At 36.1% G+C, this 26,927-nt stretch overlaps 1 protein-coding gene across 2 annotated transcripts in view; it reads left to right on the top strand.

Moving 5' to 3' along the window:
- LOC129266550 (uncharacterized) overlaps positions 1–26,646 on the top strand; it is a 37,184-nt gene extending 10,538 nt beyond the window's left edge. The window contains exons 5-16 of one of the 2 annotated variants that reach the window (XM_064101724.1): positions 5,319–5,363; positions 6,322–6,390; positions 7,814–7,878; positions 9,431–12,019; positions 13,819–13,962; positions 14,437–14,511; positions 15,097–16,096; positions 17,021–17,163; positions 17,898–18,059; positions 20,902–21,046; positions 23,653–23,696; positions 24,294–24,881. In XM_064101724.1, coding sequence (XP_063957794.1) covers positions 5,319–5,363; positions 6,322–6,390; positions 7,814–7,878; positions 9,431–12,019; positions 13,819–13,962; positions 14,437–14,511; positions 15,097–16,096; positions 17,021–17,163; positions 17,898–18,059; positions 20,902–21,046; positions 23,653–23,696; positions 24,294–24,338 — 4,526 coding nt within the window. In that variant the 3' untranslated portion in view covers positions 24,339–24,881. Of the gene's footprint in view, positions 1–5,318; positions 5,364–6,321; positions 6,391–7,813; positions 7,879–8,302; positions 8,365–9,430; positions 12,020–13,818; positions 13,963–14,436; positions 14,512–15,096; positions 16,097–17,020; positions 17,164–17,897; positions 18,060–20,901; positions 21,047–21,902; positions 22,194–23,652; positions 23,697–24,293 lie in introns of those variants that run through there. The other variant, XR_010294045.1, reaches the window with a different exon arrangement.
- The last annotated feature ends 281 nt before the right edge of the window (positions 26,647–26,927 follow it).

The raw sequence follows: 26,927 nt of genomic DNA on the forward strand, positions 1-26,927 counted from the left end.
AGTGAGTGACTTTCCGGGACCATCTTCATTTTATGTTTGGTGTTATAATCTTGTAAAAATTGACCTAACACCAACACCAAAAGGTCAACACTAAACTTGAAATCACCCAATGTGTAGTTGTTAGCTATTGTTGCCACTTAATGCTGAAAAAAATAATTCATTTCAATAAATAAAACTTGTTTTTTAAGTAAAATTTAACCTTTTGCTCACAACACAAGGACAAATCGGAAGAATTACCTTGAAAATTTTCGGCTGCTAACTGTTGTCTTCTTCTTTTCAACCAACCCAGATGAACTTTCATGATCTTATATTGTTTTTTGCATGCTATCTGAAATTGAAAGTAAAGAAATTGTACTTCAAATTTTGATGAATTTTTCAGCATTATGCTCTTTGATGTTCGTTATTTATTAAAATCAAACACCTTTTTATTTGGGTGGACTTGGCCTTTAAAAAGACTTGACACTTTGTATGAATCAGGTATCAGAATGAGGTGTGAAATTAGCTCTCCATCATGGCAAACTAAGAAGGCTCGTTCGTTTAGTTTAAAAATTTATGTTAAATATTACATGAATCATAATTGAAAGCTCCTACACAAGCATATATCTAATTTTAGAGAGCATTAAACAATTTTTCATCAGCATTGGTGCTCTTTATTTTAAACTAAATCACATAAATTAATCGCAAATGAAATTATCCAGCGCATATGACTAGTGTGAGGGAGAATTCAAGCGATTTTGCATCAGCATTGATTCTCATTTCAAGACATATGCAACTGCACACTTTAGTGCATAGTTTGGTCCAAGGAATATGTATCTGTATGCTATGGAAAGTATATGCTATGAATCTTTAAACCAGTCAGGTGTCTCACAAAGATTTATGTAATACGCAATCTCATTGATTAATACGCAGTGGCGCGCATCCACTTAGCATGATTTGACCAATGTGGTGATGCCTTTCATACAGCATGCAACTGGAAATTTAAGTGTGACTTTCTAAGGGGGTGTTGCAAGAAAATATTTGTGATTAATTGCAAATATTCTGTTGCAAATTTACAACTGATAGATCAATGTTGGCTGTAGCAAATCAGATTAAACTTCTTGTTTCAAGGAGCAAATTAGCAATCAATCACTAATTTCCAATTAACTGCAAGACGTATGATTGATTTAGGGACCAAAAATTGACTTGCAATTGATCGCAAGTTTCTTGCAACACCCCATAAGTCATACTTTTCTACTTGTGAAACACTCCCCAGGTGGGTGTTTCATAAAGCTGTTCGTAAGTTAAGAGCGACTTTAAGAACGACTGGTGATCCTTTCTTATGGCGAATGGTATATTCATTGGCGATGGTTTTGCGCGTAAGAAAGGATCACCAGTCGTTCTTAAAGTCGCTCTTAACTTACGAACAGCTTTATGAAACACTCCCCATGTATATCTGTTATGACTTCATAGAATCAAATGATCGCTTTCCCTCCCATTCAAGCGACAGTGGTTCTGCTGAGTCACTTTCAGTATCACACCTTTTTCAGAGTTTCTTGTTTGCATTTTAAAAGTGTTTTTACCGAATAAAATTCAATGCAACCATTTTCTCAACTAATGCTACACTGGTGGATCCAGTTGGTTTTGGACAGAATATAGTTTTAGCCAGGGGCCACATTGTTTGTGCTCAATATTCGTCCCCTCAAAATTATTGTGACTTATCCTCCTGGATCTGCCCCTATACTACAGTCACATCAACGAAACCGTCTCCAGACAGATCAAACCTATTACATTATTTCAAGTGGCAGTCGGTTGGTTTGACGGTTTTGGTCTGACTGCAGCATAATCATCTTTGTAAACTAATAAGACCTGTTCTCATCTGCTTTTTAAAACCGGTTTCCCTTGCTTGAGTTCTCATCAACATCTCCTGAACTGATTTCCAGGATAAATTGTTGCTGTGGGAACGTTCTCAGTGAAGTCGCATGGTCACGAAAACCACATCGCATCGTGGTTTTCCAGACTGCTTTGGAAGATCGCTTCCAAGACCGCTTTGAGTGTTCCCATTACTAGTTTTCATTTAACTGGTTCCCACTAAAACTAGTTTAAGAAAGTAGATGAGAACAGGGTCTGTAGCATAAAATTTTTGCCTGAACAGGGCCTAAATGTAATGTACTAGAACGTTGGCTGAATGCGGAATGAATCAAGAATTACTAGCAGAGCTTTAGATTGTGTTAGGAGGATAGGCAATTAAATCAAATGAGATAATTTGCGTTGCCAAGTGTTGGTCCTTCACAAATCCATGGAGGGCAATTCAATGAAGGGATTTATCCCCGCGATGATGTCATTTTAGGAGAGTGAGGAATATATTTGGATTGCAATCCTTTGCAGGAGTATTTGAATACTGTATAATGTAAGCTGAAAAAGGTGTATTTATATATACACAGGTTATACTAGTTTTACCCTGTTTATTTTAGAAAGCAGAGAGGACCGAAGGATAAGAGACATGAAGTTAAAATCTTCATCATCATCGTTGTACAGAAGAAGTAGGTAGTGCTTCCGATCGAAAGAGAGAGAGGGGATACAGAGATGAAGGAAGAGAAAAAGAGTATTGAGAAAAAAAGAAAGAGAATATATTGAGTATTGAGAAGCAATTTGTAGAGAGGGGGGGGGGGCTATTGATTTTCATCACTTTATTAAGGTGCTCATATAGGATCATCACAATAAATTATGAATTATGTAGATAATTTTCATGAGAGAGCTTACCAAAGGGGGGGAATAAGGCTTATTTTCATACAGATCTAATATGGAATATTCTCTACCAGCTTTCAAGCATAAATAGGGCTTGGAAAATTCGTTGCTCGTGTGAAACCTGTAGCTATCAACCTCGCACCGCACTTGTGCATTACGTCTTATCAACAAAAAAAGCAAAGGAGTCTTGATTGAGTTGCAGTGCGGCCGATGTAATTAGATCAAGCACCAACATTTAAGGTCTCGGGATCAACGTCAAACAAGCTTGATGAATACTTTCCTGAACGTAACGAGTCCTCTGGTGCTATCCCGCTTGAGGTTCTTTCACCCATATAATTGGCTCAATTTGAATTGAAGGGGAGAGGGCAGTTGGGTTGTAGAGACAAGAAAGAGATAAGGAAGCCCTCATCATCGGGGGAGCATTCCATGAAGAGCTCTGTCAGTGACTTTCATCCACTAATTTGCTCTTGGCCAATCAGATGCAAGGATTTCAGTAGCTTGTAACATCTGTCTGTGAAAATCCCTGTTAAAAATATTCATGAAACACTTCCTTGGGATGCTTTTTCATTCAAATAGTTTGTCAAACTAGGACTATTCACATCCTAGTCAAGCTGGGGTGACGGGAGGAGGATTCTTTTTTACTTTATTCTTTTACAAAGTGAACATTAATGGATTATATGAGAGGATGTTTTCTTCATTGCATTTAGTTGATGACGATGACCAAACTTTAGTGGATGCTAACCAGAATATTAGCGTCTACATAGTAACGTTGCATGACTGACTCAACTGCTTTTCACTCGTAGATGCTGATTTTCCTCCATGAATACAGGATGTTTTTTTCATTGCATTCCTGTCCTTCATAGTGGATGAGAACAAATCTTTTTATGTGTTCTTTTAGCCTCATTATGGACCTGCAATTGGATGATTAGTATTTTTTCCCACTCTGTGAAATCTTGATTTTCTTGACAAAGGCATGGATAATCCTTAGTTTCATATTGGAAGACATGTTTTCATTGAAAAAGAAACTGGGTTTGGTGAAAAATCTTCAGATTGTTTGAGGTGCGAGGAAGCCAACAAATGATTATAATTCTTGAGTACTTGTATCTCATCTCTTTACTGTATTCACGCTTTTGAATTACATCATTTTGTTGGACTGATTTTATTTTCAAGTAGCTTGGTCTTAGATGATTATGACAGAAGCCTTGAATCTAAGCCAGTTGATGAAACAAACAATCACAATATTGCTGGAAATAAGGATATAATATTTTGTATGTTATGGATGACTGTTGATGTCAATTGAGGTAAGACATTTCAATACATGTACATTCTTGACAATTGAAATGTACTTACATGTTCATATATTTGGCTCTAAAAAGCATCAGATCCACTATGTAGAGTGCTCAAGGCACTATTCAGGGTTAAGAAGTTAAGAAGAATTGAAAATAAATCTTTTAAGGTGTTTTTGTTTAAGTTACAAAATTTGAATCTTTGTGTTATGTTATGTATTATTGTTGGTATGTAGTTATTTTCATCTTAGAACTTTCTGTCCATTTCCCATTTATATCCATCAGTAAATTTTCTTTCCTTCTAGTTCTGCCAACTACATGTATGTCAAAAGTCATGTTAGACATTGTTTTACTTTGAAACATAATTTATGCTTTGCACTTAATGCAAAATATAAAAAAACTCAATCAAAAGTTAACATTTTTGTATGAAGAACTCAGATGAAAATGATTTAAGCTAATGGTCAGTGTCCTATATTCATTTCTCATGAATTGATTGAAATTGATAGAAATCCTAATATGGATCCTTGTAAAAAAAAAACCAATATTTGCATCTTTTGATATTAAATTCACTGACAATTTAGCAGTAAAAGCTGAAGGCAGAATCAAGGTTGAACCATAATTGCGTTTAGATGTATTTTAGTAGCAATTTACACAGTGTGTCCAAGAATAACCAAAGCCAAACATGATCAATGATTCATCATGATTTAATCACAAATATAATAGATAAATTAACTATCATTGTAAAGCTTTGAATCTCCTCTTTTACCTGGTATAACTTAAAAGATTATTCATTCCTACATGAATAAAAACATGTTAAGTCCAACAGCTAGCCTGTAAAACATTAAAATATTAAAATTCAAGTATCATTTATCATTTTCTCAGATGCAAGTATCATGTTAAAGAGCAGATATTAAACTTTTGAGATACAGTATATGATTATATTGGAAAGTTCAGATACCATCCACCAAATGATTTTTTTTAATGTTTTCTTCAGAGTTAACTTATACATGAATCATCCAAGTTATATCATTTGAAAGAGGAGATTCTAAGCTTCACAATGATGGGTCATTTGTCTATTATATGTGTGATTAAGTTAAATGATGAAGCATCAATAATTCTTGGGTTTAATTGTTTCTGGGATGCAATGTATTGTGTGACTAAACTTTGATGCTATTTTTCGCTGTCAATAGATGGTATGCAATTTTTTATGCATGATATTTTTATTTCCATTCTTTGTCTTTTACTTTTGCCTTATGTTTATTTTTCTTGTTTTGTGTATGTTTATCCCTTCTTTTACCCCCTGTATAGCTGCTGTATCTTCTATTGCTGTTCTCTCACATAGCTCCCCTGATTGTAAGTGTTTGCATGCAATATACCATACCTCCTTCCTTTTAATAAACTTTTAAAACTTTTATATTGCTCTATTAGAAAGAGTATGAAATTAGTGACAAAATTGTGTCACCATGAAGTCTATCATACACTAGGAATACTTATATTATTTTTCCTTTCTTGCATCATTTGTTTGTTTATTAAATTTTTGCATACTTGAATACTTTTTTATGTATCTTTTAATTGGCTTACCGGTTTTGGCCTTTTTGTGAATTATGGCCTTTAAGTTTGGAACACACATAAAGTAACTCCTGTATTTGCCTATTCATTGTATATATGTTGGGTAATAATAGAAATGAATTAAAAACAACCATCTATATTTTGTTTCTGAATGACTTCATAGCTGTTAGATGACGTATTGGCATTGACACCTTAGTGAGTCAGGGTGTTTCCTCTTGCCTCAATATTATGTCAGTGCTAATACACCCAATTATAATTATCTCTGCACACCGGTGTTGATTAGGTGTCGTTCACACTTCCATTTCTCAACTACATTTTTGGTTACCTTTAAGAGATACATTATCACTCTCTTAAATGTTATTGTAAAAAAATTACTAATAATTATTTTCTGGCATTTTAGTGATTTAAAAATGTGTTTTTGGTCTACATGATTTGCCTGTGCAATATCAGAGCTTATTGCACGACGCATCAAAGTCTGACAATTTTCCCAAGGAGTTATTTACAAAACTTCCAGTACGATATCATGCCATATTTCATGGCCTGATGAACAATAACCATGAAAAAAAAGGTGATAATAATTATATTTTCATACCTTTTCTTCATGGGACACCAGAAATATTTTACCAGTTATGCATAATTTTGCCCTCATCCCTGCTTTGTGCAATATTGGCCTAACTCGTGGAATATTCCCTTCCAAAATATAGAATTGATTTTTGTCTTTGTTTTCTTTATTGTGTTTCAGACCAAGATTGGTTGGATCTGTTACGACCTCCTATGACTTCAGTGGCTGTTCAGGCGCCCCATGATGAAGGTATACCCACAAACTTCTTTTATTTGACCATTTCTGTCTAATACTTGCACCATATTAGAGTGGCAGTAGATTCAATCTTATCTCAACTTGCCACCGATTTCTCTTTAAAGCCCCTCAAAAGCTTTGGTAAATCTTATAAAAGTTAAGCGGTGTTTCATTCTTTGTTTTTAGTTGTTGATTCTTAATTTTTAATGTTCAAACATTTAGCACCCTCTGTTCATAATGCCTTATTCATTTTTCTGCAAAAGAGGGCTTTAAATGCTTATAACCAAAAAAAAAATTATTGGACTTTGAAAAGCTGCATACAAGTATTATGTCCTAAATTTTCAGTCCATGCCATGATTGAGAAATGGCTTTATATCCAAAAGTGATATGATTCACAGATATTGAATTTGTTTTAATTCTACACTCAATCAAATATACACATTTTTTTTTTATATGATTACTGTTATCATAAATGATTATTATTATAAAGATTATGATGATGGTGTGGTTGATTATGAATGTAATTGGATATGATAATGATGCTGATGATGATTGTGGTGATGATAGTAATGATTTTCCATTTATGTAGACCCCATTTGGCAATTTTATTTACAATAAAGCATGAATTTCACATTCACAGAAGTCAAATGACATTATTGAAATAAATGTTTTAATATACTCCCATTTTTTTATAAAATTTTTATTTTTTCCATTTCTAAATCATTGTTCTAAATTGTTGGTGACCTGCTGTATTTTTGTGGAATGAAACAGATTCTTGTTCAGCTTTGAGAAGAATGATTGTTGTTTACAAAGGTCAAATACAATTCTTAGCAACATTCTCCTTTTCTTTGAATTCAATATTTTGAAGTCAGGTTTAATTTAAACTCTGGTTTAAAGTTGTGGTTTAACAATGGGAAGTCAGTTGTCGCATAATCCTGTAACAGTAGAGGTTGAATGTATCAGCTCATTTTAGTCTCAAATAATTCTTAATTGTTTAGGAAGGATGAATACGATAGTTGTCTTCACCATGACAAAATTAGGAAAGAGCACAGTGAACATTAGAAGCATTTAATGAAAACATAATTTTGACATATTTCGCTTCCCATAATTTTAGCACTAAGTTAGACCATGGTCTAAGTTAAACCTGACTTCAGAATACGCGCCAAGGTGTACAGTCTATTTGACTTACGAGTAAACAGAGAAGAAGATATCTTCAAATATTTCCAATAAGAATACAGAATTTAAAGAAAATATTCAAATGTTTCAATAAATGTACTGAATTTATGGTAATGATGGTACTTATTGAAAGTGGTGACAGAATCTTAATTAGTTTCTGATCACTAATACCTACCCTGCTGCGTACAAATCAGCATGCATGATTCCCATCAATACATGTTCATGAAATTCATGTGAATTTCTAAATTTATTTTTTTCCTAGATTACTCTTTGGAAGACATAATAAAACCATCTGTTGCCACAGAAGATAGATGTAGTATACCTGATGTAAGTATCATTATATTCTTATATGTCAACTATTGAATTAGTGTATTTTCCAGCAAAGTAACTCTTAAAACTAAATCCAATATTCCTCATTGAAAGGTTTATTTAATTTTAGTTGTTATTGCATGGAATCTTGTTGTTATTGTCTGTTTATCATTTAAAAAGGACATTTTCAATTGCTTTTGACATTTCTGTTTATTGAGATATATGACTTCAAAATTACTATGGCAACAATTATTCCTTTTTTATCAAATTTTCATCAAAACTTCGAATACATTTCTTAGAACAGCAATTTGTATTTAGTAATGTACTAGAAGTATCAGTGATACAGATGAAGATGCATTTATATTTTTGTTATAACTGTGTGGAATGAATGTTTCAGTTATATATTGTAATCCGTATTTAATGCCTCTATTTTGTGATCCAGTACGTTTTGCGCTTCGTTTAGCACCTTTTATCAGTTTGTGCATGACCAATCGTTATATTTGTGTGAGTATATTGTCTTTTACCTTTTTATTTTATGATTTTGCTTGTAGTCAGAAATATTTATGTGTTGATATTATTATTTGTTTGCTTCAAAATGTGTGTCTGAATGACAGTTATCTGTAAGGCCATAAGAATTGGTATATGTTACTAAGAGATTTCCATGCATTTCTCCTATATTTAAATAGATATATCATATATCGGTTGGCTGCAAGAATAATAAAGCACCCTAACTTACAAATTTCCTTCTCTAAACCTTTTTTTTTTTGGCTTGTTAATTGGTGTTTTTAAACCGATACAAATCAGCAGTCTTGAATAGCTCCACCTCAAGGCCTCAAATCCTTAATCTGGCCTGGTTACTAACCCAACATGCAACACTTAACAAGTGTATTCTTACAATATAGGCCCAATTGATGATAAAACTGTTATTCGCTACTCAATAGGCCTACATTTATACCACAATAGTTATGTTACCAAGTATCAAACCAAGTGTGGGTTTTCCCCTCACAACATTCAAGTTTCACTATGTAAATAAAATTTAGGCTAAATATGTTAGAGAGTGCAATATGCTATCAGATGTACTCTCAAAAGGGATAATTATAAGACTAGCTTATGTAACACACAGTCTATTAGAGACTTCACTCAGTGTGGGTCAGGTTGGTCTCACTTTGATATTTGCAAGAAAGTTATTGATATATGCCTTAGATTTACCTGTTATGACTGCTTCATTTATTAGAGCAATGTCACCTGTGATTTAGTTGTATTTTATAGCACCAGTTTTGGCTCAAAATGTCTGTTTTTAGGAAGCAATGTTGAATTTAACCCTGGACCAACAAGTTTTCACATACAGTGTACACCCTTAATCTTTAGGCTACGTAAGATTCCCAAAGCAAACTTCACTATTTTTTCAATGACGCAAGTTGTATCATTAAGTAAATACTTTATAGGTTTTCTTTATATTTCGCCAATGTCATGTTATTGACAAAATAATATAGGTAGTATTTGATGATAGGCCAGTGATTAATTGTTTGCTATTATTGATTTGCAATTACTGATTCATTTTTTATTTCAGAGATGCACCTGCAAGAGTGGGAAGGAGAGAAATGGATCTTCCGGCCCAAGTCTGATTGTGTACGATCCCAAGGGCGACAAGGTCTGTAAAGAGAGGGAGAAAAGCGAGCAGGTTCCACCTCCAGTGGCCAACGGGCGTGGCGGAGACGCAATGCTCTTTCACATCCTCTCACCCATCGAGGAGATGTCTTCTCCCGAGTGCTCAGACAGGGGGGAATCGGGAAGCAAGCCAGGAAGCCCGGCGGTTGTTGGTGATACTCTTCCTCCGGTTGCTGCTAAGATTGTTCAAGATGTTGCTTGTTGTCATGGTGGTGATGGCAGCAAGGAATGCACTCCAGTGAAAGAGGAGGGTGATGATGAACTGGATGCAGGTCGTCATGGCAATGATGAGGGTGAACAAGAGGAGGATGAGGAGAGTATGATATCCCCAAGGGAGCTTGACTCTGGGATTCATCTTGCTTTTTCAAATTCCATGGATGGAGACATGAATGGTCCGTGTCCTGATGCCATTGAAGCAGACAAGATGCTGTCACAGAGACTCAAGATGCAGAATATAGGATGTTCAGAGTCCTTTGAAAGTGTTTCCAGTGCATCATTTAGTCTACTTAGCCTGGATGCCAACGATACCCTAGATAGTCTAGAGACACACATTCACTCCTCTCACAGTGACTTACATTCACCACCACCAGACATCCATGAAGACTTTGATTCAACAAACAGCACATTGACGGGGAAGGTGGAGAATGTAGAGGATGAATGGAAATTGAGTGAAGCGGAAAGGACAAACTTGAGCCGAAGCTCCAGTGAAGACACCTTGAAGAGCGATGAGGATGAAGAAGGATTAGGGCCAAGGGAACTCTCAATGGAAGAGTTCTTGGATCAGATCCAAACTCGGACAACTTCCATGACAGAAGAGGAAGAATCAAAGTATGAGGATGAGGAGCAGGATCCTTCGATCAAGAGCTTCCAAGATGGAGAAGAAGGATGTGCTTCGAGAGAAGAAGAGTCAGAAAACAGAGATCATGTATCATTAAACCTTGAGTTTCATCCGCGTTCATTTTACAAACGTTCCCGATCCAGTGATGATTTCCGTAACATGAGAGATGAGGATCATAATGATGATCCAGGAAGCAACAGCGATGGTGAGGACACAAAAGCAAAGTCAAAAGGCAAGCATCACAGAAATGGAAAATTTAATTCAAACCGTTTCATCCGGTACGATTCACTCCCTCTGGTTGTTGAAGTTTACGAAGCAGACAGCAATAGTCCGTCCTTCTCACCAAGTGATGTCACCAGGTCTCGCTTTGTCTATGATAGCCAAGACAGCGAGTCCCCAAACAGAGGTTCACCGAAGCGTCAAGTCTTCAGTCCAAGTAAATCAGGGAAGCATAATCAACCAAAGAAATCTAAAGATGTTGGTCAGAGTCGACAGACATCTGTTGAGTCAACAACAACAGAGAGCACTCTGCCCAAAAGCACACCTATTTCCTCAGGTCCCACAACGCCTGACTTTGAGTGCAAGCGAAAGAACAGCCTGTCAACAGTATCATCAGAGTCGGAGGGCTCTCCTGATACCCTCAAAAGAGATAAAATCCTATTCACTCGCCAACTGCTCCAGCAGCATAAGGAATATCATCAGTCAGAAGGGATAAGACCGAGCACGAGTCACAAGATGCGAAGTCTTAGCCACAGTGACGCTGATCCTATACCCTACAGACCTAAAGGTGGAATGGCCAGCAATGGACAACTTCAGAAGCAATTATCTCTTCCAAAACAGGGCAGCTTGCATGATGATGAAGAGGAAATTCTTGCAGGATACAGGAGACTAAAACATCATGACAGCACATCTCAGGGCATGTCTGCATCTGGAGAGGATGCAGATCTTGAGCAAGAGGGATGTGAGGATGAGTACGAAGAGAGAGATTACAGTTGTGGCGTCTCCAACAGTGATGAGATCACAGGTCTCTTGTCAGAACAAGATGTCTGTGACAGTAGTGATAATGAGGAGGAGGATTTTGAGGATGCTAATAGTACCTTGACAGATGACATCAATGGCAATGATGACGGCAATCATAATGAAGACATTGCCAGTGTCCAGGATACAGATGGAGCAAGGAAGGTGTCTTCCAGACAAGAAGAAGATTGTTTGTGTCCGGATCAAGAACACCTAGAGGAGAGCATATCCGAAAGCTTCCCTGCATGCTTTGAGGATCAGTCTTCTTCCCCGAACCAAGACCCAAAAGACACAGATGATGCTCTTGCTGACACTATCAATGCAAGTTCTTTCCAAGATGACAGTGCTGCACCTCAAGAAGATCTAAACTGCAAGGATCTTAGTAGCTCTTTACAGAATGAAGAAGTATATAACAGCAAGATAAAACCAGAAGAAAGAGAAGAGTCTGAAATAGGTAGAGCTGAAGCTCATGTAGTTAACGATGAGGAGGATGCTGTTGGAGAGAAAGAGGAGATGACACCAAAGATGCTAAAGAGGAAGGAAGAAGCCGACCTTGCAAACCTCACCTACAAGTTGTCCATCAAGCAGGGTGAGGTCTTACAGTCAGCAGAAGAGGTGCTTTCATCGGCAAATCAGGTATATTTCTTAATCACATTTTCTTCCCTTCCACCATATAATATATTGGACCATCTGCCTCACAACTAACACTAATTAAGTCACTAGGAAAGGTGCTCTGTGATTAACCAAAATAGGCCAGGGTGCTGGAGACTACACTCTCCATTTTTCTGCTCATCTTCTAGCAATTGTTACCTTTTTATTTCAGTGTTCAGCCCCCCTCCCCTCTTTCAAAACATTCTGTGTCCTCGCTCTTGATTTGGTCTTAAAAAATAAAAGAATCAGAAAATCAGAATAATCATGCATATAAGAATATTGATAATAAATTTTGATAAGTTATCATTTAGATTCTTCTTTCAAACTTAATGTGAGTTTTGATGTGGATGGTGATATTCTTCAGATGATGCTGAAACAATGCTATACTCTTTTAGTTTCATATTTTCCGTAGCTGATTATTTCAGCAATATGGTACCTATCACCAAAGTTTTGGTTTGAAATCTTAAGCCATGATGTCCATTCATTGAAGGAATAGCATGACAGGCCAAAACACTAATTTTGCAAGAGAAATATCTTAGGCTTAGAAATTGGTCTTAAAGGGAATTCCCAATAGTTTGAAATAATTCATTTGTGATCAAGAATATAATTGTAAAAAATGAAAACATTGAAAATTTGATGATTTTCATTCTTAATTTAATGCATTTTTGACAAATTATTTGTGGCCTGGTCAGGGTCAACCTAAATGTATGAGCAAGATGTATGTTAAGAAAGATGACATGAAATACACCTGGTCAATGCATGTACTAGACTGCACGGAGTGTACTGATAACCTGCATTTCAGCTGAATTTTTGTGATAAAATCACCACAATGACATCATTAGGCCTATTTCAGTTGAAATTGGAATACTATTGAGGTGCCCCCAAATTACTACTTTTATTTTGATTATTTGGCAACAAATTTTGTTAGATATTTCAATAAGCTGATTTTGGCTAATGAGATATCGATTTTCAAATGAAGGAATATGGTTCAACCATTAAATAAAAAAATAAAAAAATAAAATTCATCTGTCAAAAAAGTGTGTATACCAAGGAACTATTTTCCTTAGAGACGTCCTTCTGATGTACTAACCGCTATTTAAAAGCAGAATTTTATTATTATGATTGTTCTCTTTGTAAAATCTAGATTATTTAGCTTTATCTGTTCAATGTTTTCTAGAAAATGATAAATAATATATATGTAAAGTGATAATGTATCTGTTAAGGCGACCGCACACCTTACGACTGGTCTGCGACCCGATATTGGAACAAATCACGTTTTGCTCATTATCTGAAGATGTGAATGGAACATATCATTTTATTTGAGGTTAGAATTAATTGAAATAATTATATTATAACAATTTTGAAATATTGCAAGCCCTTATTTTGGAGTAAAGTCCAAATTAGTTTCAAATCGTAGCCAATCGTAAGACTGCTATGACGTCATTACGACTAGATATTAAATTCGCTTTTATTCTAAGAATGATGATAGCATAGTCACAAATTTGATCATAGGTATTCGTACGATGATTTCGAACATTACACAGTAACTTATTCCAAGTCTCAATATTAGCATCAAATTCTATTACATTTTATTCTGAAATCGGGTCGGAGACCAGTCGTAAGGTGTGCGGTGGCCTTAAAGCGCTTAGACACGTCGTTTCGATGTATTAAGCGCTATATAAAAGCGAATTATTATCATTATTATTATTGTAAAGTGATAAATAATTTTGCTCAATTGGGAATATAACATCCTCTTTCTTCCGTTATTTATTTGTTTTTTTTAGCTTTCCAACATCCAAAATGAAGTAGATGCCCTTGATTACATCTTGACGTCACTGGAAAGGAAGGTTGCAAAGGGAGTTCTTTCTAGTCAGACTAGCAGTGAATATGATGAATCAGAAGGAGGTGAATTGGCCGTAAGTCCACAGGTTAGTATCACAAAGGGGGGGGGCATGGGCAAGACGAATTCAAGGTAACATCTTTTTCCTCTTGGGTGAATATTATTTGGCAAGCAACAAAATCTCCCCAAGTTTCTATTCCCTTTCTTTTTCCTCCCCCATTTTGTCTAATTTCTCTCTCTTTCTCTCACTCTCTCTCTCTCTTTATATATATATATATATATATATATATATATATATATATATATATATATATATATATATAAAGATATTTTTTTACTTCATGAAAAATCACAAGGAGTGAATTGTTTTCCTTGATGAAATAAGAAAATTTGCCTGTAATAAATCATTTAAGTTTTGTCAGTGATGAAAGTAGATATACGAATAATATATTGAATGAGTATAAAACAAAATAAAAGAAGTAAAACTGGAGTGAGACATTTAAAAAAGAGAACTTTATTAACAATATAGTTGATATGTCTTATCATTTTGATTCATTCTCAGGAGCTTGTGAAGGAGGACCTCTGTGATTTAGAAGTACGACTTTCTCAAACAGACGATGACAATCCCGACTCACAGGTAAGAAATTGCTAATTGTAAAAAAAAGACAGCCATAATAGAGTTTCTGGAATGGGGCTCAACTATACTGGTGCCCCAGAAGGGGGGTACTTGGATTTGGAAAGGGTAGTAGGAGTGTGCGGCCCCGAAAAAGGTGAAACCATACCCTTAAGAACTGAAGTTTCTATGAAATGAAGGGATTAAACATTAGATGATTTTCTGCAAATGGGGACGGTATTTGGGAACTGGAATTTAACATGAAATATGGGTCTTTGAGAACTGACGCCTGAAATGAGCAGCTTATGAATGGGGGAGAGCAGGTTGGTCAATGGAAAAGGGTGAAAATGATGTCCTTGGGAACTGCTGGCAAGGTGTGAAAAGACGGCCTTGAGGTTTACGCATACCCATACTGCCAATATACATGATTGCCCCCATCCCCCACCAGATTGCTGCACTTTGCATAAATAGAACCAAAAAAAAGATTGAGATATGATATTATGAGGCATTTTCAGATTGTGCAAAATATTGATAGTAGGCAAACTGCTTTAAAGATCTAATGAATATAAACCAAATTTTCTTGCAAATTTTTTACATGTAAAATTTCAGATCAACATGGCGACAGCCGTGCGGATGATTACTGCTACTGCCCTGAAAGTTCTCAACACCACCGAAGCAGCGATAGAACTGCAACAAGACGATACCGTTATCCACTCTCGGCTTATTGATGACAGCATCCTTGATCAGGAGGAAGAACTGGATGATGAGGGTGATGATGAGGAGGAGGAGGAGGACATTGGCAGGAGAGATGGAGAGACAGAGGAGGACAGGGAGAAACTTGAAGGAAAAAATATTGACTTGAATCTTCTCTCGGATCTTTGTGATGATCTTTTCTCGGAGAGCGAATCCGTAGAGGACGGGTACCTGAACTCATTAGCCGACGTTCTGATCGATATCGACAACAATGTCTTCCAGTGTGGACTTGAACCTTGTGGTGATGTTGACGGTGAACTTAGCGTAGAGAAGGATAAAAATGCCAATGCCGTGCACTTGTCACCCCAGAGAAGACTGTGTGATGGTCGGTGTGGGAGTGAGTTCTGCAAGATGTCTGCAAGTATTGGGAAAACTGCGGGAAACGAATCCCAGGCGTCCGATAGCAAAAGACCTCAAGGAGACACCCAACATAGAAGTGTGACCCAACTTCCTGGTGAGAAAGGTACTGTCAAAGACTTACGGGACAGAAAGGGAGTACCAAAGGACTCCCTCAAACTCTCTCTTCCGAGCGCCAAGCCCCAGGAGGTGGACAAGAGAAAACAGATTAATGACAAGAGCACCACGCCCAGTTCGGCGTCCTCCAAACCAAAGTCTCCAGAGGCCACCGTATCTCCAGGATCGCGCCACTCCTCCAGTCCGTCATCGGGACCGATCCTGCACCTCACCTCCGGACCAACATCCCCACCAACGGCAACGTTGCTCTTCTCATCCGATGAGTTGGTCTGGGATTCTGCAGTCCCGGTGAGCAGCTCAGACTCTGAGTCCACGGTCCCTACAGAGATGGTCCCAAATGAAGGCAAGAACCCAAGAGATGCAGCCAGAGTAGAAACATTAGGTATGGCTATCAACTTCTTACTTACTTTGATTCTATCCACCAGGGAACACATTGGACCTTTGGGGCCTGTTGCATAATAATGTTTGTAATTAAGTTATGCATGAGTTTACCGATGAGTGGCGTATGTTCTTGCAATGAAATTTTCTAGGTGTTTAAAGATCATTGGACTGAAAAGTTTATTTGTATAGATAAAAAAAAGTATGGTTTGGCTTGAACCGGCTTACTAACTAAAACACAAATATGCTATTGAAATCCAATAAAGTAAATTTCTCTGCCAGCAAAATCTTTGGTAAAAAAAAGTTAATCAGGCTGAATCCATGCATGTTTTAGTGATCACAAACTTCACATAGCCTAGTAAAACTTAATGATTTAGTAGAAGAGAGGTTTCTTTCGGAGTAACTCCTGTAGGAACTTGGCAGTGCACTTTCTTATTAACACCAAGCTAGTATAATTACAAAGGAAAGTAAGGAGGTGCAATAGCTCAGACGGTAGAGCGGGGGGTTCGGATTCCGGTGACCCGGGTTCGATTCCCACTTGGTGCACTAGTGCCGTTTGGTAAGGCATTCATCTTCGGTACCAGGTCCTTTAGAGAGGACCTTAAGCCGTCGGTCCTCTGGTTGCTTGCTTACAAGCATTCATGCTTTCTTAGGCTATAGGGTTAAAAAAAATCACTACCATTTAATCAGTCACACTTAAAAAACAACAGAAATTGCTCTTGGGCCTATTTGGTCAAAGTGGAGATAATGGTCAAGGAGGGATTTGAACCCCAATACCAATGCTCTAACCACTAGGCCACACGATCCAGATAAAGTGCATGGCCCTTGTGATCAGCAACTGCGTTTTAGATATACATCTATGTTCATTCCTAAAACTCAGAGTGTGATATATTTTTTGGTAATGTTCTCTCTTTTTTTGTTCTGTTAGATTTCACCCCTAGTCCTTCAAAGAGACATAAGTCAGAAGTGTCAGTCTTTGAGAGTTCCTTCACTCCTACCAATGGAGATGGTGACTTTAGCCCAGACTTCCTCTCTGCATTTTATGATCGCGTCTCAGAACTTGAAGAAAGGGTAAGGAATGAGCAGTAAGTCTGTCTCTTACGCTGTTCGAGGAGTCTTACACCCCTTTACACTGGGTTGAAAATGACACTGGCCCACTTAACTTAATGCAGTCAAGGGGTGATTTCAAATCCTAAAGAGACGTCGAGGGGAGGGGGGGGGGTTACCTGGGAAAAGTTGTGGGCATGTTGAGGGTGACTCTGTGTGATTCTAGGATAATTAGAAAAACATTAATCACCTTTCTCATTTTCTCTGATTAAACATGAACATTGTGTCCATTTTATTTCCTATTTCTTCCTTTTGTTCAGTAAATAGTTAGCAAGCATGCGTTTGATCCTTTGAAATGATTTAGATTTTTGAATGAACAATATTTTAAAGAACAGAATATGCACCCAAAAGAAATATTATGAAAGGTGAATTTGGTAATGACTATGATGATGTATTTGGTGATGGTAATAATGGTGGTGGTGATGAAGATGATTATAATGATGATGAGGAGGACGAGGAGGATGAGGATGATGATGATGGTGATGATGATGATGATGATGATGGTGATGATGATGATGATGATGATGATAAAGAAGAAGAGGAGGACAAGGATGATGATGATGATACCAAATAAAATGAGGATGTTGAGGAGGATGATAGTTCTGATACTAACAACCAAGTATGTCATCATGGGTGTATAAACTACCAATGAATATATGAACTTTCTTACTATTATCGCTTTCCGCATATTGCTTCAGGTCTACCTTTCAGCTGGGAAGGTCTTCACCCTTGAGGAGCGGCTGGAACAGCTGGAGATGGAAGTCAACTCTGTAGACTGTACCCTTCCTGATGATATTATGGCTATCCTAGAAGACAAGGTGGCCATGACCGTTGCTCAGGTCCAGCAGTGCGAGCGAGAGGTAGCCTCAAAGATAGCCCTTGTCTTCCCTTACTCCTGCGTGCATGCTGTCTTTGGTCTAACCTACATGTCGCCAAGATTTGTTTGATTCGTCAAGAAACCCTGGTCCTGTTACGGCTGTGTGCATGCTGTCTTTGATCTTACCTACATGTCGCCAAGAATTGATTGATTCGTCAAGAAACCCTCGTCCTGTTACGGCTGTGTGCATGCTGTCTTTGTTCTAACCTACAATTATCCAAGAGTTATTATATTTATATGCCTTAAGAAGCCCTTGTCTTCCCTTACTCCTGCATGCATGCTGTCTTTGATCTAACCTACAATTATCCAAGATTTGTTTAATTAATATGCCTCAAGAAGCCCTTGTCCTCCCTTACTCCTGCGTGCATGCTGTCTTTGATCGAACCTACAGTTATTCAAGATTTGTTTTATTATTATGCCTCAAGAAGCCCTTGTCCTCCCTTACTCCTGGGTGCATGCTGTCTTTGATCTAACCTACAATTATCCAAGATTTGTGTTATTAATCAAGAAGCTCTTGTCTTCCCTTACTCCTGCACATGCAGTCTCTGATATAGTTAACCTACAATTATCCAAGAGTTGTGTTGTTAATCAAGATGCCCTTGTCGTGTGTTACTCTTGCGTGCATGCTGTCTTTGTTCTAACCTACATGTACAATTATTCAAGATTTGTGTTATTAATATGCCTCAGGAAGCCCTTGTCTTCCCTTGCTCCTGCTCATGCTATCTTGCTGTTTGCATGTTGCCAAAATTTGTGTTAGTATTGATTCCTTGAAAAAGAAGTTTTGGACTCTTTAAATAGTCTACTTCATATGTTTATACACACCTTATTTTAAGTCTGCGATGTGAGTTCAGTATCTTTAACGATCTATTCATTATTTCAGGAACAAATATTATATCACCACTTTGTTTTACTATTCAGTTTTCTAATTTGTTGTTCGAAACAGTAATGTAGCACCTTTTCCTAGCAGTTACCAAAGCTACTGATATGCAAAATAAACCTTGCTTATCGAAAAATGCGACATATAATTTTCTGAACTATGTTTGCTGATTTGATATAAATCTGTACCATTCAACTGGTCTTAATGTGAGATACAAACTTTTTTTAATGTAAGATTATAATAAAACTCATGAACGGCAACACAAAACCAAACCCTACATTGATTTTAATCTTAAGTTTGTCATGCATCACTTGGTATACAATTAATTAGGTGTTTTTAGAAACTTGATCAATCACAAGTCAAATTTTGGTCAAAAAATTGATTGTAAGACTTTCAATTTCATATTTTCACTTGATGCTGTTTTACTTCTACTTCCAACAAGCAGTAAAATTCAATTTGCTTGAGTTACAATTGATGTGTCAATTGTAAAGTTTCACCAGATATTGGAATTAATTGCAAATGTTTTCTTGCAGCATGCACCCCCTAAGATAGGCCTATATTTTTTTTAGTTTAATAATAATAATAATAATATAGGGTATTTATATTGCGCACATATCCACCTTGTTAGGTGCTCAAGGCGCTCCTATATTACCCGGCTAAGCTAGGCGTTCATAGCGCACACAGCTTTTTAAGGAATTACTTCCTACCGGTACCCATTTACCTCACCTGGGTTGAGTGCAGCACACTGTGGATCAGTTTCTTGCTGAAGGAAATTACGCCATGGCTGGGATTCGAACCCACGACCCTCTGTTTCAAAGTCCGAAGGCTAATCCACTGGGCCACAACGCTCCACTCTGGTTGGATATGAAATATGTATTGTGACATAATTATTTTATTTATATAGCTGTATTTTTAGTATTATGTTGTTTCTACCTCAGTTGCTTGCCTATTCTTACTGTTTGCAAATTATTTTTGTTGGCATTGTTTTATTCTGATTCAGGTATTGTGAGTGTGCAATATATCTTTGCTTGCTTTGTAACACATTTTATTTTATTATATTTTGCAGTGTGATATTTTATCTTATACCCTTTCTGATTGTGTCAATATTGTGGTTTAGTACGTGTATCTTCCTTTTTTCCATTTTGTACATCCAATGTTCTGTACTTCATAAAGGATTCTTTAATAGAAAAATGTCAAATGTCTCGAGAAGAAAGTGTGAAAAATCAATACAAGCCAACCCAATGACCTTTTTTATTATTAATTGTACTGTATGTAATTTCCAAATAATACTGAGTCATTTAAGTGAGAAATGAATAATCTATGCTTAAAGATATATAATCATTATTAAAGATATTATAATCACAGTACACTTTGTACATTTTTGGCTGATATATAAAATGCTATGGGAATGAAATCGTTATTAAACATGATCGGAGGTCAATATTAAGTGCAGTCGAGTTTGTGTTTTTTCTGTGATTGTAGTTGTTGTTGGAAGTCTTGCATTGTGTAATAAGTTTTACAACATATTGATTTACACGTACTTCAATTGAAAATATCTTAAAAGAAGTGGATTTTAATTGTAAACACCATAGAATTTTGCAGTATTTCAAATGATCTAAGTCTTACTTGAGTATGGGTGTCAGAGTTGACTGTACACTACATGTAATACAGCCCACAATTAGTGTAGAAGAGAGACATAGAGAGAGATTGAAGGAGAGGGAGTAGGGGGCTTGTACGGGGGCAATTTCAATTAAGAATCATAAGAAAAAGAGTTTGATTTGTACACCACCATTTACTTCCTAACATCAATAATTAGAAATACAATAGAAACGAAGCACCCTTTCTGTAATATTCTGTTCATAATAAGAAAGGTGCTTGATAGATAATAATGTAAACATAATGTTTTCTAAAAGATCAATATTCTATTTCCCTGAATCTTCTTTGTCAGGTACACACCGTAGAGGACAACATTTCGAGCCTAGATCACACCCAAGATGGCATCTTTTCTACCATGTACAGTGTCGATCACATCCCAACCACGCCCAGAAAACTAGAAAACATCTCATCAGCTTCATTCCTTCTAAATCATCCAGGTAAAGATAAAAAATGATGACGTGAACATAGTAGTAGTAGTAGTAGTAGTTGTAGTAGTAGTAGTAGTAGTAGTAGTAGTAGTAGTAGTAGTAGTAGTAGTAGTAGCAGTAGTAGTGGTGGTGGTGGTAGTAGTAGTAGTAGTAGTAGTAGTAGTAGAAGTAGTAGTAGTAGTAGTAGTAGTAGTGGTGGTGGTAGTGGTGGTGGTGGTGGTGGTGGTAGTAGTAGTAGTAGTAGTAGTAGTGGTAGTAGCAGTAGTAGTAGTAGTAGTAGTAGTAGAAGAAGTAGTAGTAGTAGTAGTAGTAGTAGTAGTAGTAGTAGTAGTTGTAGTAGTAGTAGTAGGAGTTGTAGTGGTAGTAGCAGTAGTAGTAGTAGTAGTAGTTGTAGTAGTAGTAGTAGGAGTTGTAGTGGTAGTAGTAGTAGTGGTAGTAGTAGTAGTAGTAGTAGTACATGTAGTAGTAGTAGTAGTGGTAGTGGTGGTGACGGTGTTGGTGGTGGTAGTAGTAGTAGAAGTAGTAGTAGTAGTAGTAGTGGTGATAGTAGTAGTTGTAGTAGTAGTAGTAGTAGTACTGTAGTAATAGTATCTATTACTTAAGGAACATTGTAACGAGGTAAATACAGAAAATTGGCCAATCAGATTACAGAATTTATGAACCATCTGATTTACTAAGGGATAAAAAAATATTACATTTACCTATATTTCTTCTCAATTATGAAAAAGCCTTTGGTTTTATTTCTGTTTAAAAAAAAACTGCTTGCTTTGTTTTAGTTTGATTGAACTGCTATGTTTTTCTTTTATTTTGTTTGAGTGCTTTTATGATTTGCTTTGCACAAAAAAAATGCATTTCTTGCTTACAGCCTTAAAGCGACATCCCTTCAACGATTTGGGCTTGGTGCAGATTGAGATACCTGGAAACAGAAGGAGACTCAACTCCTCCGCCTCTGATGGAGACATTGTTGCCTCCCCTGTCTCTTCACCTGGCCCTGCGGACGAGGGCACTGGGGGCGCTCTAACAGAAATGGATAACGGTGTGGTAGTCTACACGTGGGGGAATGTTAAAGTCACCGATGTCTTGCCTGTCAAAGATGAGACATAGAGGCTTGCTTGCTCAAATATCCCCTATTTTGCAGCTTCTTATGATTTTGAAAGTTAGTCTTTATTTTCCTTACTTATTTCATCTTTATTGTTATATGTCTGATAAACTGAAATGTGATTTTCACTCTTTTTCATCCAGGATTTTGATCTATGTAAACAATCCTTTTGATTTTCCTTAAGTCTAAATATTCTTTAGCTTAATTATGCAACAATATGTTTTTACTTATCAAAATGAATCTGTATTTTACAAGTTTTTAGATTAAAAAAAAAAGTCAACCAGACAATGTTGTAATCTTTATTAGATATGAACTCTTGCTTCCTGTAGGAAGTATATATGACAACCAACCAAAAACCGACAATATGTCGCCAGGGAAGGTCCTCTGTAAATAGCCAAAATAGTAATTTTGTCTCTAAAACCCACAATTAGAAAATTAGCTTATCTGAAAAAGCAGTACTGTAAAAAATTTGAAGTTCTAAAGTTGAATAAAAGAAAAGATACAACAGTTTCTTTGATACCATTTTGTGCATACTGCTTGGAAGTTTCACTGATAAATGCAGTGTGCACATCTCATGCTTGAGTGTACCCTGAACTTCTAACTTTATTTTCTCCTTATTCTCTGAGGCTCTTGCTCAATTTCCTGTAAGGGGAATTGTTGCTCAATTTTGACAAGTTATATACCATTTTAAAGCTTAGGAAATGCTTTTTTACGCTCAATAACAATCTAAAATTTCATTTTGGGCAATGTATTGTTGGTATTGGAGTGGCTGGTCATGTATACATTTCTGAAGACATATGATTATTGATTGGTTGGTATGCGATCTATATCCTGTCATAGATGGAGAGGATGTGGGCACATGCCCAACTCTCTTTGGCATTGTGCTTCTCCTGTTGTGACAAGTGCTTCCTAATTATTTATGATAATCCTTGTTCCCCTTCTTTTCCTAGTATCTGTAAAAAAAAAAACCTATTGCATCTCTTTCGGGAATGTTTTTTTTTTTTAGTTTTGTTTTTGCTTCTTTGGGGGAGGGGCGTGTCATTTTCTGTGTGAAGAAGTACACCTTCTTCTTGTCCTCATCATTGTTGAGATTAAGGAGGATATCCAGTCCTCTTTTGATACCTCAATCTGACATTGATACCCAATAAGCCTTAGTTACAGTAAATCTGCCTAATACTGCTTTACTCAAATCAAGGCATTTTATTCGGACCAAGTTTCATAAAACTTGTTACAATAACAAATTTGCAATAACAGATCAAAGCTACTGAAATCCTTCAATCTGATTGGCTGATAGCAAACTTGTTATAGAAATCATGCATTTGTTATTTTAATAAGTCATTATTAAACGGGACTCTGAAAGTGCAAAGCATGTATTGGTTACCTTTTTGAAAAAGGTCAAAATTTGGCAAAGTTGAACAGACTTCTGTGGTTGCCAGGAGATTTGACTTACACAGACAGGCTTGTTCTGATTTGAATACCTTCACATTTTTGCTCTTTACTTTCATATTGCTCGTAGATGAAATGGATGATGAAATGCATGGTCATGCAGGCCCTCTGGAGGTAAGAAATGTTCAGTTCCGAAATGTTTTGAAGAATGTCTGTTTTAACAAATTAATTATGTTATTTCACTTCATAGAAAATGCATTTTGCATGGTTTTAGTTTGGAGTGTGGACATATGAGGAACGGGGGGGGGGGGGGGTATTCATTTAGAGTAAGGGTTTTTTTTTTAGAATGAGAGAGAGTAATATAAATGATCAAACCTTCACTTTTCCCTCACTCGAATTCTAATTATATTGGAAGGTCTGCAATTCAATTCTGATTATATAAAATGGAAGGTACCTCCAAAATTATCTATTAATGTAATAGTCCACTTTCCTCTGCATATCTACAATCAGAGAATGATGAATTTCCTATTTGTAATTACAAAAAAAAATCGTTTTCTAAAGCACGTGATCAAATCTTGCTGCAGCCGGAGAAAAAACTTCTGTTCAAAAATTGCATTCCCAATATAAAGGTTTTCTTCGCTTCTTTTGGGGACATTCTTCATCTTCAACATCACGTGTTGCATATGATCTATTGACATATGATGAAATGTTTGATTACTTTTGGAAGTATTAATACTTCATCATGAAATCTTTTTTTCATTCTATATCTAGATGATGGATGAAACTAGTTCACAAGCAGTTGAGGTCACCCACTAAATAGAGGTCAACAAACTTATGAAGACAGTTCAACAAACTTATGTCAACAGTTCAACAAACTAAGCCCACCTGAATCATTGCCCAAACGATAAGATTGCCATTCTTATTCCAATGTATGTCTGCTGCATAAAATGCATTTTTTCCTTCTTTTGTATGACAATAAGTTAATGAACACACACATTGTTGACAATTATTTCTATTATGTTTCATTATACATGTATTTAACAATGTCATGTTAATAACTATTTTGTATTGTTTTCAATATGATGATGCTACTCTATCACTCATGTGTTTTGGATAAAACGTTAAACTCGCTGTTAAAATGTTTAAAAGAATTAAGCAATAGAAAAAAAGAGGTTAAGCAAGTTAGCAAATAACAACTATACAACACCATTGGGTGATTTCAAGTTCCGTGTTGATGCTGGTGTTAGAAGTGCAATTGCAGTTTTATGTTGGTGTTATAGAATTGCAATTAGCACACAATTAGCAATTTTACATCTGCCTGATTAAAGGACAAGTCCACCCCAACAAAAAGTTGATTTGAATAAAAAGGGAAAAATCCAACAAGCATGACATTGAAAATTTCATTGAAATCGGATGTAAAATAAGAAAGTTATGACATTTTAAAGTTCCGGTTATTTTTCACAAAATAGTTATATGTACAATTTAGTCACATGCAAATGAGAGAATCGATGATGCCCCTCACTCACTATTTCTTTCATAAGGTTGCCTCCCCTACTTCCAAACACCTACTGTGAGTTAACATGTCAGTGTTAGTGATAGTGACAATTAACTTTGAGTTCCCAAGCTCCAACACCTAATGTTGGTTAACATTTCAGTGTTAGTGATGGTGTTAGTGTTGGGAGCACAATTACGATTCAGTTTGCCTTCCCTACCTCCAAACACCGAAAGTGAATAAACATTTCAGTGTAAGTGCTTGGGTTGGTGTTGGAAGCACAATTAAAATTGCCTCCCCTACCTCCAAACACCGAAAGTGAATTAACATTTCAGTGTTAATGCTTGGGTTGGTGTTGGAAGCACAATTAAGATTGCCTTCCCTACCTCTAAACACCGAAAGTGAAATGAACATTTCAGTGTTAGTGCTTGGGTTGGTGTTGGAACCACAATGAAGATTGCATTACCTAGCTCCAAACACCTAATCTGAGTTAATGTTTCAGTGTTAGTGTTGGAAGCACAATTAAGATTGCCTTCCCTTACAAAAAATGGTCCACATCACGCTATTGATCGCTAGACCTCTTTTGAGATTCTTCCCAGGACAAACTTCATTTTTAAAATTTGGTGTTGAACTGGTGTTTAAGTCACCAACAAACAGGTTGACACACCAAACTTGAAATCACCCAATGTAAAATTGGTGTGATGTCATGAGAGATCATTTCTTTTATACTGTGCTATATAAGAAACTACACCGTCTTAAAGCAAAGCTCTAGCGAATCTTTCACCTACTTGAGTAAAAGCCTACCGAAAAATCAAGGAAGGTTACCCTTATTATGTAAAAGAAAATTTTCTCACATTATTGCATTTTTTTAAATGAAATAATATGCAAGTATAAGAAGAGGTTCTTGTAAATGTTTTTGATAACATAGCATAGAGAAGCTCGCTCTTTTGTTTTACGTTTTATTTCATTCATGTTTTGCATTAGAATCACACATCTGTGATGTTTGTGTGTGGATGGTGCAATTAAGTTATTGCAATATGCTAGTGGTGATGATACCACTGCTGCTGCAATAATTGCCTGTGTTTTAATTTCTCTAAATGCATAGGATTAGGATTAAGGTTGTGAAAGTGATTTATAGGCCCATTCCTGTAGCACTGCTACTATTATATATAAATATATGGTTAAATTTAGGTTTGACTTGATCTCGAGTTGCTTATTTTGGTGCAATATTTGTTACAGCAAATATTATGAAAGTACCATTTACATTTGTTGAAAAATGCTGTGCTATTAACGGAGATGATAAGTCATTTTCCTTTGTAAATTCTTTTACTATTTTTTTTTTCTATTTTTTTTGTCTTGCTCTTTATGGTAATTTCTATATTGTAAAGTTTGTTTTACTTTCAGAGTTTCTTTCTTTTTCTCCGTTTTTGTAAAGTCGATAATTGAAAAATTGCCCAAAGTAGCGGAGAGTCAATTTATTTGGTTTGAACAAGGGAATCTTAAAAGCAATAAAGTAAAACTGAAGCATTTCATCTAAAAGTGTGTAAAGCATGAAGGAAAACAAATAACATTGTTTTTATTATAATAAGTTTATACTGCAGTAGAAATAGAAACAACTTTCTCTGTAAATGTAAAAAAAAAACAGTTTTCCATTGTAACGTGCCTTAAGAACTTGGCCACCCATCTCAAAATAGATTTTAAAATTATATAATAACAATATTAGATACTAATCAGTTTTTAAATGACACTATCTAGAAATTAAGAACTCGTATCCATGCATTTATGGATACAAGTTATTCATTCATTGCTTGTATTCATGTTGTAAATTTGAAGAATTTGTTTTCAATAGAAAATTTTTGGTAGGCAAATTCGTTTACCTTAGACTGGTATTTTAGAATAGGATTTTAAATTCA

This window comes from Lytechinus pictus, chromosome 1 (genome assembly GCF_037042905.1).
Source record: "Lytechinus pictus isolate F3 Inbred chromosome 1, Lp3.0, whole genome shotgun sequence".
NCBI classification, from domain to species: domain Eukaryota; kingdom Metazoa; phylum Echinodermata; class Echinoidea; order Temnopleuroida; family Toxopneustidae; genus Lytechinus; species Lytechinus pictus.